Below are 15,596 nucleotides of genomic sequence, written 5' to 3' on the forward strand. Positions count from 1 at the left end.
GTGCAAGAGGAAGCTATAACAGATTAATGACACTGTGATATGTGCAGGAGGAAGCTGTAACAGATTAATGACACTGTGATATGTGCAGGAGGAAGCTATAACAGATTAATGACGTGCTGTATAATTTATAGCAGAACAAAGTGTGTGCTGTTGTCTTCACATGACAGAAATGTGTCTCATGATGGTTTTGGGAAGATGAGAGCAATGAGATTAGTCACTGTTATTTGCCAGCAACGTCAGTTCAATCACAAAACTTCCTGGCAGACCCTACTTATGCACATCACATTGCTCTGCTGTTTATAGTCTGTTGGTTGCCTCTGGAGGTTCATTCTTGGCACAATGAGGTTTGAAGATGTCCTGGCTGAAGTGGGTGTTTTTGGCAAGTTTCAGATCGTGTCTTTGATCATCCTTTGCCTCCCCAGATTAATTCTGCCTCTTCATTTCCTCTTGCACATTTTCATCTCAGCCGTTCCCCCTCATTACTGTGCCACTGGGGCCATGAGGGCAATAGAGAATGGAAGCCAGAAGAGCCCTCTTTACATTTACATCCCTAAAGAAGCAGATGGTTCCTACAGCTCATGTAAGATGTATGCTCAGCCCCAGACACACTTGATGTTCAACAGATCCAGGCAGGACATTAACTCAACAGTGGTACAGAACTGTGACCAGGGCTATGTGTTTGATACATCCACATACACCTCTACAACTGTCACACAGGTAGGTACTGATTGTGTCACTGCTGGGGCATAGGGACCTGAGATGGAACGGGACATGATAAGTGTGCTCCGGCTAATTGCTCCTAGAGAACACATAATTATATATATATATATTTATACAGACACACACATATAACATAATACTGTTATACAGTCACACACATAACATAATACTGTTATACAGTCACACACATATAACATAATACTGTTATACAGTCACACACATATAACATAATACTGTTATACAGTCACACACATATATTACATAATACTGTTATACAGTCACACACATATAACATAATACTGTTATACAGTCACACACTTCTAACATAATACTGTTATACAGTCACACACATATAACATAATACTGTTATACAGTCACACACACATAACATAATACTGTTATACAGACACACACATATAACATAATACTGTTATACAGTCACACACTTCTAACATAATACTGTTATACAGTCACACACATATAACATAATACTGTTATACAGTCACACACACATAACATAATACTGTTTTACAGTCACACACATATATAACATAATACTGTTATACAGACACACACATATAACATAATACTGTTATACAGTCACACACACATAACATAATACTGTTATACAGACACACACATAACATAATACTGTTATACAGACACACACATGTAACATAATACTGTTATACAGACACACACACATATAACATAATACTGTTATACAGTCACACACATATAACATAATACTGTTATACAGTCACACACATATAACATAATACTGTTATACAGTCACACACTTCTAACATAATACTGTTATACAGTCACACACTTCTAACATAATACTGTTATACAGTCACACACATAACATAATACTGTTATACAGTCACACACATATAACATAATACTGTTATACAGACACACACACATAACATAATACTGTTATACAGTCACACACATAACATAATACTGTTATACAGTCACACACATAACATAATACTGTTATACAGTCACACACATATAACATAATACTGTTATACAGACACACACATATAACATAATACTGTTATACAGACACACACATATAACATAATACTAATATACAGACACATACATATAACATAATACTGTTATACAGTCACACACATATATAACATAATACTGTTATACAGACACACACATATAACATAATACTGTTATACAGTCACACACATCTAACATAATACTGTTATACAGACACACACATATAACATTATACTGCTATACAGACACACACACATAACATAATACTGTTATACAGATACACACATATATAACATAATACTGTTATACAGACACACACATATATAACATAATACTGTTATACACACACATATAACATAATACTGTTATACAGACACACACATATAACATAATACTGTTATACAGACACACACAAATAACATAATACTGTTATACAGACACACACATATAACATAATACTGTTATACACACACATATAACATAATACTGTTATACAGACACACACATATAACATAATACTGTTATACAGTCACACACATATAAAATAATACTGTTATACAGTCACACACATATAACATAATACTGTTATACAGTCACACACATACTACATAATACTGTTATACAGACACACACATATAACATAATACTGTTATACAGACACACACATATAACATAATACTGTTATACAGTCACACACATATAACATAATACTGTTATACAGACACACACATATAACATAATACTGTTATACAGACACTCACATATAACATAATACTGTTATACAGACACACACATATAACATAATACTGTTATAAAGTCACACATATAACATAATACTGTTATACAGTCACACACATATAACATAATACTGTTATACAGACACACACATATAACATAATACTGTTATACACACACACATATAACATAATACTGTTATATAGTCACACACATCTAACATAATACTGTTATACAGTCACACACATATAACATAATACTGTTATACAGACACACACATGTAACATAATACTGTTATACAGTCACACACATCTAACATAATACTGTTATACAGACACACACATCTAACATTATACTGTTATACAGACACACACATATAACATTATACTGTTATACAGACACACACATATAACATAATACTCCCCACACACTTTCTAACATTAATACTGTTATACAGTCACACACATATAACATATACTGTTATACAGTCACACACACTATAACATAATACTGTTATACAGACACACACATATAACATAATACTGTTATACAGTCACACACTTCTAACATATACTGTTATACAAGTCACACACATATATAACATAATACTGTTATACAGTCACACAACATAACATATACTGTTTTACAGTCACACACATATATAACTAATACTGTTATACAGACACACACATATAACATAATACTGTTATACAGTCACACACACATAACATAATACTGTTATACAGACACACACATAACATAATACTGTTATACAGCCACACACATAGTAACATAATACTGTTATACAGACACACACACATATAACATAATACTGTTATACAGTCACACACATATAACATAATACTGTTATACAGTCACACACATATAACATAATACTGTTATACAGTCACACACTTCTAACATAATACTGTTATACAGTCACACACTTCTAACATAATACTGTTATACAGTCACACACATAACATAATACTGTTATACAGTCACACACATATAACATAATACTGTTATACAGACACACACACATAACATAATACTGTTATACAGTCACACACATAACATAATACTGTTATACAGTCACACACATAACATAATACTGTTATACAGTCACACACATATAACATAATACTGTTATACAGACACACACATATAACATAATACTGTTATACAGACACACACATATAACATAATACTAATATACAGACACATACATATAACATAATACTGTTATACAGTCACACACATATATAACATAATACTGTTATACAGACACACACATATAACATAATACTGTTATACAGTCACACACATCTAACATAATACTGTTATACAGACACACACATATAACATTATACTGCTATACAGACACACACACATAACATAATACTGTTATACAGATACACACATATATAACATAATACTGTTATACAGACACACACATATATAACATAATACTGTTATACACACACATATAACATAATACTGTTATACAGACACACACATATAACATAATACTGTTATACAGACACACACAAATAACATAATACTGTTATACAGACACACACATATAACATAATACTGTTATACACACACATATAACATAATACTGTTATACAGACACACACATATAACATAATACTGTTATACAGTCACACACATATAAAATAATACTGTTATACAGTCACACACATATAACATAATACTGTTATACAGTCACACACATACTACATAATACTGTTATACAGACACACACATATAACATAATACTGTTATACAGACACACACATATAACATAATACTGTTATACAGTCACACACATATAACATAATACTGTTATACAGACACACACATATAACATAATACTGTTATACAGACACTCACATATAACATAATACTGTTATACAGACACACACATATAACATAATACTGTTATAAAGTCACACATATAACATAATACTGTTATACAGTCACACACATATAACATAATACTGTTATACAGACACACACATATAACATAATACTGTTATACACACACACATATAACATAATACTGTTATATAGTCACACACATCTAACATAATACTGTTATACAGTCACACACATATAACATAATACTGTTATACAGACACACACATGTAACATAATACTGTTATACAGTCACACACATCTAACATAATACTGTTATACAGACACACACATCTAACATAATACTGTTATACAGACACACACATATAACATTATACTGTTATACAGACACACACATATAACATAATACTGTTATACAGTCACACACATATAACATTATACTGTTATACAGTCACACACATATATAACATAATACTGTTATACAGTCACACACATATAACATAATACTGTTATACAGTCACACACATATAACATTATACTGTTATACAGTCACACACATATATAACATAATACTGTTATACAGTCACACACATATATAACATAATACTGTTATACAGTCACACACATATATAACATAATACTGTTATACAGTCACACACATATAACATAATACTGTTATACAGTCACACACATATAACATAATACTGTTATACAGACACACACATATAACATAATACTGTTATACAGTCACACATATATAACATAATACTGTTATACAGTCACACACATATATAACATAATACTGTTATACAGTCACACACATATAACATAATACTGTTATACAGACACACACATATAACATAATACTGTTATACAGTCACACACATATATAACATAATACTGTTATACAGTCACACACATATATAACATAATACTGTTATACAGTCACACACATATATAACATAATACTGTTATACAGTCACACACATATATAACATAATACTGTTATACAGTCACACACATATAACATAATACTGTTATACAGTCACACACATATAACATAATACTGTTATACAGACACACACATATAACATAATACTGTTATACAGACAAACACATATAACATAATACTGTTATACAGTCACACACATATAACATAATACTGTTATACAGTCACACACATATAACATAATACTGTCATACAGACACAAACACATATATAACATAATACTGTTATACAGACACACACATATAACATAATACTGTTATACAGTCACACACATCTAACATAATACTGTTATACAGTCACACACATACATAACATAATACTGTTATACAGACACACACATATAACATAATACTGTTATACAGTCACACACATAACATAATACTGTTATACAGTCACACACATATAACATAATACTGTTATACAGTCACACACATATAACATAATACTGTTATACAGACACACACATATAACATAATACTGTTATACAGTCACACACATATAACATAATACTGTTATACAGACACACACATATAACATAATACTGTTATACAGTCACACACATATAACATAATACTGTTATACAGACACACACATCTAACATAATACTGTTATACAGACACACACACACATATAACATAATACTGTTATACAGTCACACACATATAACATAATACTGTTATACAGTCACACACATATAACATAATACTGTTATACAGTCACACACATATAACATAATACTGTTATACAGTCACACACATATAACATAATACTGTTATACAGACACATAAATATAACATAATACTGTTATACAGACACACACATATAACATAATACTGTTATACAGACACACACATCTAACATAATACTGTTATACAGACACACACATATATAACATAATACTGTTATACAGACACACACATATAACATAATACTGTTATACAGACACACACATATATAAGATAATACTGGTATACAGACACACACATATATAAGATAATACTGTTATACAGACACACACATATAACATAATACTGTTATACAGACACACACATATATAACATAATACTGTTATACAGACACACACATATAACATAATACTGTTATACAGACACACACACATATATAACATAATACTGTTATACAGACACACATATAGCATAATACTGTTATACACACACACATATAACATAATACTGTTATACACACACACACATATATAACATAATACTGTTATACAGTCACACACATCTAACATAATACTGTTATACAGACACACACATATAACATAATACTGTCATACAGTCACACACATGTAACATAATACTGTTATACAGACACACACATATTACATAATACTGTTATACAGTCACACACATATATAACATAATACTGTTATACAGACACACACATATTACATAATACTGTTATACAGTCACACACATATAACATAATACTGTTATACAGTCACACATATATAACATAATACTGTTATACAGACACACACATATAACATAATACTGTTATACAGACACACACATATATAACATAATACTGTTATACAGTCACACACATATATAACATAATACTGTTATACAGACACACACATATAACATAATACTGTTATACAGACAAACACATATAACATAATACTGTTATACAGACACACACATATAACATAATACTGTTATACAGTCACACACTTCTAACATAATACTTTTATACAGTCACACACATATATAACATAATACTGTTATTCAGACACACACACACATATAACATAATACTATTATACAGACACACACTTCTAACATAATACTGTTATACAGTCACACACATATATAACATAATACTGTTATTCAGACACACACACATATATAACATAATACTGTTATTCAGACACACACATATAACATAATACTGTTATTCACACACACACATATAACATAATACTGTTATTCAGACACATAAATATAACATAATACTGTTATACAGACACACACATATAACATAATACTGTTATACAGACACACACATATAACATAATACTGTTATACAGACACACACATATAACATAATACTGTTATACAGACACACACATATAACATAATACTGTTATACAGACACACACATATAACATAATACTATTATACAGTCACACAAATCTAACATAATACTGTTATTCAGACACACACACATATAACATAATACTGTTATACAGACACACACATATAACATAATACTGTTATACAGACACACACATATATAACATAATACTGTTATACAGTCACACACATGTAACATAATACTGTTATACAGTCACACACATATAACATAATACTGTTATACAGTCACACACATATAACATAATACTGTTATACAGACACATAAATATAACATAATACTGTTATACAGACACACACATATAACATAATACTGTTATACAGACACACACATATAACATAATACTGTTATACAGTCACACACATCTAACATAATACTATTATACAGACACATAAATATAACATTATACTGTTATACAGACACACATATATAACATAATATTGTTATACAGACACACACATATAACCTAATACTGTTATTCAGACACACACATATAACATAATACTGTTATACAGACACACACATATAACATAATACTATTATACAGTCACACACATATAACATAATACTGTTATACAGACACACACATATATAACATAATACTGTTATACAGACACACACATATATAACATAATACTGTTATACAGACACACACATATAACATAATACTGTTATACAGACACTCACATATAACATAATACTGTTATACAGACACACACATATAACATAATACTGTTATACAGACACACACATCTAACATAATACTGTTATACAGACACACACATCTAACATAATACTGTTATACAGACACACACATCTAACATAATACTGTTATACAGACACACACATCTAACATAATACAGTTATACACTCACACACATATAACATAATACTGTTATACAGAAAAAAAAATCTAACATAATACTGTTATACAGACACACACATCTAACATAATACTGTTATATAGACACACACATCTAACATAATACTGTTATACAGAAAAAAAATCTAACATAATACTGTTATACAGACACACACATCTAACATAATACTGTTATATAGACACACACATCTAACATAATACTGTTATACAGACACACACACACACACATATAACATAATACTGTTATACACACACACACATATAACATAATATTGTTATACAGACACACACATCTAACATAATACTGTTATACAGACACACACATCTAACATAATACTGTTATACAGACACACACATATAACATAATACTGTTATACAGACACACACATCTAACATAATACTGTTATACAGTCACACACTTCTAACATAATACTGTTATACAGACACATAAATATAACATAATACTGTTATACAGACACACACATCTAACATAATACTGTTATACAGACACACACACATATAACATAATACTGTTATACAGACACACACATAAAACATAATACTGTTATACAGACACACACATATAACATAATACTGTTATACACACACGAGGTAATCACAGAGGTAAAAAGTGTATTAATATAACTGTGTTGGTTATGCAAAACTGGGGAATGGGTAATAAGGGGATTATCTATCTTTTTAAACAATACAAATTCTGGAGTAGACTGTCCCTTTAAGTTTTAAGCTTATCTTACTGTCCTGCTGCAAACAATTAGGAACAGACATAAAAAAGCAATAAAACTGATTAATACAAACAAGGTTATATGGGACACGACAAACTCTACGTTATTGCCTGTTTTATATATCTGTCCTAAATGTTCTCAGCAGAAGACGGAAATAAATAGAAAACTAGTTCAAACATGACAGCGCCCATTACTTTATAGAATCTAGAGTACTTTATAGAAACTAAACATTTACACTTACATCATCAATATTTAAACAACTTATATAATGATAAAAAAACAGCTACACATTAGTCTAAGGGACGATTTATCAAATGTCTGTCCGACATGATCCGATCAGCGGATCAGGTCCGACAGACATCGCTAAATGCGGAAAGCATTGCGCTCTCCGCATTCAGCATTGCACCAGCAGTTCTTGTACACTGCTGGTGCAATGCCGCCCCCTGCAGATTTGCGGCCAATCGGCCGCTAGCAGGGGGTGTCAATTAACCCGATTGTATTCGATCGGGTTGATTTCCGGCGATGTCTGTCTGCCTCCTCAGAGCAGGCGGACAGGTTATGGAGAAGCAGTCTTTAGACCGCTGCTTCATAACTTGTGTTTCTGGTGAGTCTGAAGGCTCGCCAGAAACACGGGGCATCAAACTCTGTTCGGAGCTTGATAATTTGGCTCCTTAGGCTGATCTTTGCTTTAAATACATCATTAAGTCCAGCATCTATTTAGTGTTTAATATCCCTTTAAGCCCTCCACTTGTAATCTAACCCATAGGTATTATATAAAGAATGTTGTGCTCAGGAGCTGACATCATGCAGACAGAGGAAGGGACGATGGTGAACAGACAGGCTGTCTGTAGTATGTAAATTACAGATATGTATATACATATGAACACACACGCAGACACAAAAGATACACACCCACAAACAAACACACAGGCAGACACACACACATGGACACAGTCACACACACACAGACACAAATATAGACTCACTCAAACACTTACAGATAGATACACACACAAACACACAGGCATACACACAAACGGACACAGTCACAGACATGCAGACACAAAGATAGACACACTCAAACACAGATAGATACACACACAAACACACAGGCATACAGAGAGGAAGACACACACAGACACAGTCACAAAGATACACACACAGAAACAAAGATACAGACACGCAGTCACAAATGAGATAATCATTGTTTGAATAAACCGTGTTCAGTGGCACATATAGACATAATATCAGTATTATTTTCACTTACTAGAGGTTTTGTGTTCCTCTGGTATTTGGTTCCTTGACCCCTGTAACAGACTTCTCAATCTCCTAAGCAAATACACACAATGACACTCTCTATAAAACTGTGTACTGTAACATATGCTTAAAAGAAAATGAGAACAGGGGGGGGGATTCAGGCAGCTGGGGGTATATTGTTTTTCATTTAATTTTCTGTGCAGATTGTGACAACGGGATATGCATGATTAAGGGCTAAAAGGCCCAAACGTTGCATGTATTTCATCTTGTCCTAATAAAAGGAATTGTAAGAATAAGGTGCTATGGACATTTTATATCTTTTGGATTTTTGTGAGGTCCTGACAGAAAACTTCAGTCTGCACTGGCACGCCTGCTGCATTATTGGTGGGAAGCATTCCTATTACGTGTTTGTATTGGGAGGCGGTTTGTAACTTGCTGAGCTATTAGACATTATGTAATGGGAGCTGTGTGAAGGATACTATTATGTATTCTCATGGGACTTTGTCACACTGTTGTATATAAGGCGCAGTTGGTGTATAAGTAATGATAGTGTATCTGTGAATATAAGATAACTGGTTGTTTTTTTTCTGCTAAGCTCCTGATATTAATATCCTTTTTGCCCAGATTTTTTTTCTCTGCCCCTTAATAGAGTATTATTGGAGGAGATCCAATAGGATATGGATCTAGATTGAAACACCCCCGTTTTAGGGCTTAAACCAATAGATAGCCATGTTGCATATAATATACTGAAGATAGTGTTTGTGTCTTGAAATTGGATTGGTGTTTTGTTAGTCATTATACCCTATTTAGAGCAGAGTAGAGCAATCTGGTTGATTTTAGCCTTGAAAAAGGCTGTCTATGGCTGAAACAGAATTTATGCTTACCTGATAAATTACTTTCTCCAACGGTGTGTCCGGTCCACGGCGTCATCCTTACTTGTGGGGAATATCTCTTCCCCAACAGGAAATGGCAAAGAGTCCCAGCAAAGCTGGCCACATAGTCCCTCCTAGGCTCCGCCCACCCCAGTCATTCGACCGACGGACAGGAGGAAAAATATAGGAGAAACCATATGGTGACTGTAGTTAGAGAAAATAATTCATCAGACCTGATTAAAAAACCAGGGCGGGCCGTGGACCGGACACACCGTTGGAGAAAGTAATTTATCAGGTAAGCATAAATTCTGTTTTCTCCAACATTGGTGTGTCCGGTCCACGGCGTCATCCTTACTTGTGGGAACCAATACCAAAGCTTTAGGAAGCTTTAGGACACGGATGAAGGGAGGGAGCAAATCAGGTTACCTAATTGGAAGGCACCACGGCTTGCAAAACCTTTCTCCCAAAAATAGCCTCCGAAGAAGCAAAAGTATCAAATTTGTAAAATTTGGCAAAAGTGTGCAGTGAAGACCAAGTCGCTGCCTTACATATCTGATCAACAGAAGCCTCATTCTTGAAGGCCCATGTGGAAGCCACAGCCCTAGTGGAGTGAGCTGTGATTCTTTCAGGAGGCTGCCGTCCGGCAGTCTCGTAAGCCAATCGGATGATGCTTTTAAGCCAAAAGGAAAGAGAGGTAGCAGTCGCTTTTTGACCTCTCCTTTTACCCGAATAGACGACAAACAGAGAAGATGTTTGTCTGAAATCTTTTGTAGCTTCTAAATAGAATTTTAGAGCACGGACTACGTCCAAATTGTGTAACAAACGTTCCTTCTTTGAAACTGGATTCGGACACAAAGAAGGTACAACTATCTCCTGGTTAATATTTTTGTTAGAAACAACCTTTGGAAGAAAACCAGGCTTAGTACGCAAAACCACCTTATCTGCATGGAACACCAGATAGGGCGGAGAACACTGCAGAGCAGATAACTCTGAAACTCTTCTAGCAGAAGAAATAGCAACCAAAAACAAAACTTTCCAAGATAACAACTTAATATCTATGGAATGTAGAGGTTCAAACGGAACCCCTTGAAGAACTGAAAGAACTAGATTTAAACTCCAGGGAGGAGTCAAAGGTCTGTAAACAGGCTTGATCCTAACCAGAGCCTGAACAAATGCTTGAACATCTGGCATAGCTGCCAGTCGTTTGTGTAGTAAGACAGATAAAGCAGAAATCTGTCCCTTTAGAGAACTCGCAGATTATCCAAACCTTCTTGCAGAAAGGAAAGAATCTTAGGAATTTTTACCTTATTCCAAGGGAATCCCTTGGATTCACACCAGCAGATATATCTTTTCCATATTTTATGGTAAATCTTTCTAGTTACCGGTTTTCTGGCCTGAACCAGAGTATCAATCACCGAATCTGAAAACCCACGCTTTGATAGAATCAAGCGTTCAATCTCCAAGCCGTCAGCTGGAGGGACACCAGATTTGGATGTTCGAATGGACCCTGAACAAGAAGGTCCTGTCTCAAAGGTAGCTTCCATGGTGGAACCGATGACATATTCACCAGGTCTGCATACCAAGTCCTGCGTGGCCACGCAGGAGCTATCAAGATCACCAAGACCCTCTCCTGTTTGATCCTGGCTACCAGCCTGGGAATGAGAGGAAACGGTGGGAACACATAAGCTAGGTTGAAGGTCCAAGGCGCTACTAGTGCATCCACTAGAGTCGCCTTGGGATCCCTGGATCTGGACCCGTAGCAAGGAACCTTGAAGTTCTGACGAGACGCCATCAGATACATGTCTGGAATGCCCCATAATTGAGTCAACTGGGCAAAAATCTCCGGGTGGAGTTCCCACTCCCCCGGATGGAATGTCTGATGACTCAGATAATCCGCTTCCCAGTTTTCCACACCTGGGATGTGGATCGCAGATAGATGGCAGGAGTGATTCTCCGCCCATTGTATTATTTTGGTTATTTCTTTCATCGCCAGGGAACTCCTTGTTCCCCCCTGATGATTGATATACGCAACAGTCGTCATGTTGTCTGATTGGAATCTTATGAATCTGGCCTTTGCAAGCTGAGGCCAAGCCCTGAGAGCATTGAATATCGCTCTTAGTTCCAGAATGTTTATCGGGAGAAGAGACTCTTCCCGAGACCATAGTCCCTGAGCTTTCAGGGATTCCCAGACCGCACCCCAGCCCACTAGACTGGCGTCGGTCGTGACAATGACCCACTCTGGTCTGCGGAAGCTCATTCCCTGGGATAGGTGGTCCAGGGATATCCACCAACGGAGTGAATCTCTGGTCTTCTGATCTACTTGAATCACTGGAGACAAGTCTGTATAGTCCCCATTCCACTGTTTCAGCATGCACAGTTGTAATGGTCTTAGATGAATTCGCGCAAAAGGAACTATGTCCATTGCTGCAACCATCAACCCTACTACTTCCATGCACTGAGCTATGGAAGGACGTGGAACAGAATGAAGAACTTGACAAGCGCTTAGAAGTTTTGACTTTCTGACATCTGTCAGAAAGATCCTCATTTCTAAGGAATCTATTATTGTTCCCAGGAAGGGAACTCTTGTTGACGGATACAGAGAACTTTTTTCTATGTTCACCTTCCATCCGTGAGATCTGAGAAAGGTCAGAACGATGTCTGTATGAGCCTTTGCTTTTGAAAGGGACGACGCTTGTATTAGAATGTCGTCCAAGTATGGTACTACTGCAATGTCCCTCGGTCTTAGAACCGCTAGAAGGGACCCGAGTACCTTTGTGAAAATCCTTGGAGCAGTGGCTAATCCGAATGGGAGGGCCACAAACTGGTAATGTTTGTCCAGAAAGGCGAACCTTAGGAACTGATGATGTTCTTTGTGGATAGGAATATGTAGGTACGCATCCTTTAGATCCACGGTAGTCATAAATTGACCTTCCTGGATAGTGGGTAGAATCGTTCGAATGGTTTCCATTTTGAACGATGGTACCCTGAGAAATTTGTTTAGGATCTTTAAATCCAGAATTGGTCTGAAGGTTCCCTCTTTTTTGGGAACTACGAACAGATTTGAGTAAAATCCCATTACTTGTTCCGTCATTGGAACTGGGTGTATCACTCCCATCTTTAGCAGGTCTTCTACACAATGTAAGAACGCCTGTCTCTTTATTTGGTTTGAGGATAAGTGAGACATGTGGAACCTTCCCCTTGGGGGTAGTTCCTTGAATTCCAGAAGATAACCCTGAGAAACTATTTCTAGCGTCCAGGGATCCTGAACATCTCTTGCCCAAGCCTGAGCAAAGAGAGAGAGTCTGCCCCCCCACTAGATCCGGTCCCGGATCGGGGGCTACTCCTTCATGCTGTTTTGTTAGCGGTAGCAGGCTTCTTGGTCTGCTTACCCTTGTTCCAGCCTTGCATCGGTTTCCAGGCTGGTTTGGACTGTGAGGCATTACCCTCTTGCTTAGAGGATGCAGAATTAGAGGCCGGTCCGTTCCTGAAATTACGAAAGGAACGAAAATTAGACTTATTCTTGGCCTTGAAAGGCCTATCTTGTGGGAGGGCGTGGCCCTTTCCCCCAGTGATGTCTGAGATAATCTCTTTCAATTCTGGTCCAAAGAGAGTTTTACCCTTGAAGGGGATGTTAAGCAATTTTGTCTTGGATGATACATCCGCTGACCAAGACTTTAGCCAAAGCGCTCTGCGCGCCACAATTGCAAACCCTGAATTTTTCGCCGCTAATCTAGCTAATTGCAAAGCGGCATCTAAAATAAAAGAGTTAGCCAACTTAAGTGCGTGAACTCTGTCCATAACCTCCTCATATGGAGTCTCTCTACTGAGCGACTTTTCTAGTTCCTCGAACCAGAACCACGCTGCTGCAGTGACAGGAACAATGCATGAAATGGGTTGTAGAAGGTAACCTTGCTGTACAAAAATCTTTTTAAGCAAACCTTCCAATTTTTTATCCATAGGATCTTTGAAAGCACAACTATCTTCGATAGGAATAGTAGTGCGCTTGTTTAGAGTAGAAACTGCCCCCTCGACCTTAGGGACTGTCTGCCATAAGTCCTTTCTGGGGTCGACCATAGGAAATAATTTCTTAAATATAGGAGGGGGAACAAAAGGTATGCCGGGCTTCTCCCACTCCTTATTCACTATGTCCGCCACCCGCTTGGGTATAGGGAAAGCGTCGGGGTGCACCGGAACCTCTAGGAACTTGTCCATCTTGCATAATTTTTCTGGAATGACCAAGTTGTCACAATCATCCAGAGTAGATAACACCTCCTTAAGCAGTGCGCGGAGATGTTCTAATTTAAATGTAAATGTCACAACATCAGGTTCAGCCTGTTGAGAAATTTTTC

At 35.5% G+C, this 15,596-nt stretch overlaps 1 protein-coding gene across 1 annotated transcript in view; it reads left to right on the top strand.

Annotated features, from left to right (window-relative positions):
- Positions 1-271: 271 nt before the first annotated feature.
- The window catches only part of SLC22A7 (solute carrier family 22 member 7), a 387,518-nt gene continuing 372,193 nt past the window's right edge, over positions 272-15,596 (top strand). The window contains exon 1 of the mRNA XM_053712778.1: positions 272-717. Within this exon, the coding sequence (XP_053568753.1) occupies positions 340-717 (378 nt within the window). The 5' untranslated portion in view covers positions 272-339. The remainder of the gene's footprint in view (positions 718-15,596) is intronic.

The sequence above is a fragment of the Bombina bombina genome, chromosome 4 (genome assembly GCF_027579735.1).
Source record: "Bombina bombina isolate aBomBom1 chromosome 4, aBomBom1.pri, whole genome shotgun sequence".
Taxonomy (NCBI): Eukaryota; Metazoa; Chordata; class Amphibia; order Anura; family Bombinatoridae; genus Bombina; species Bombina bombina.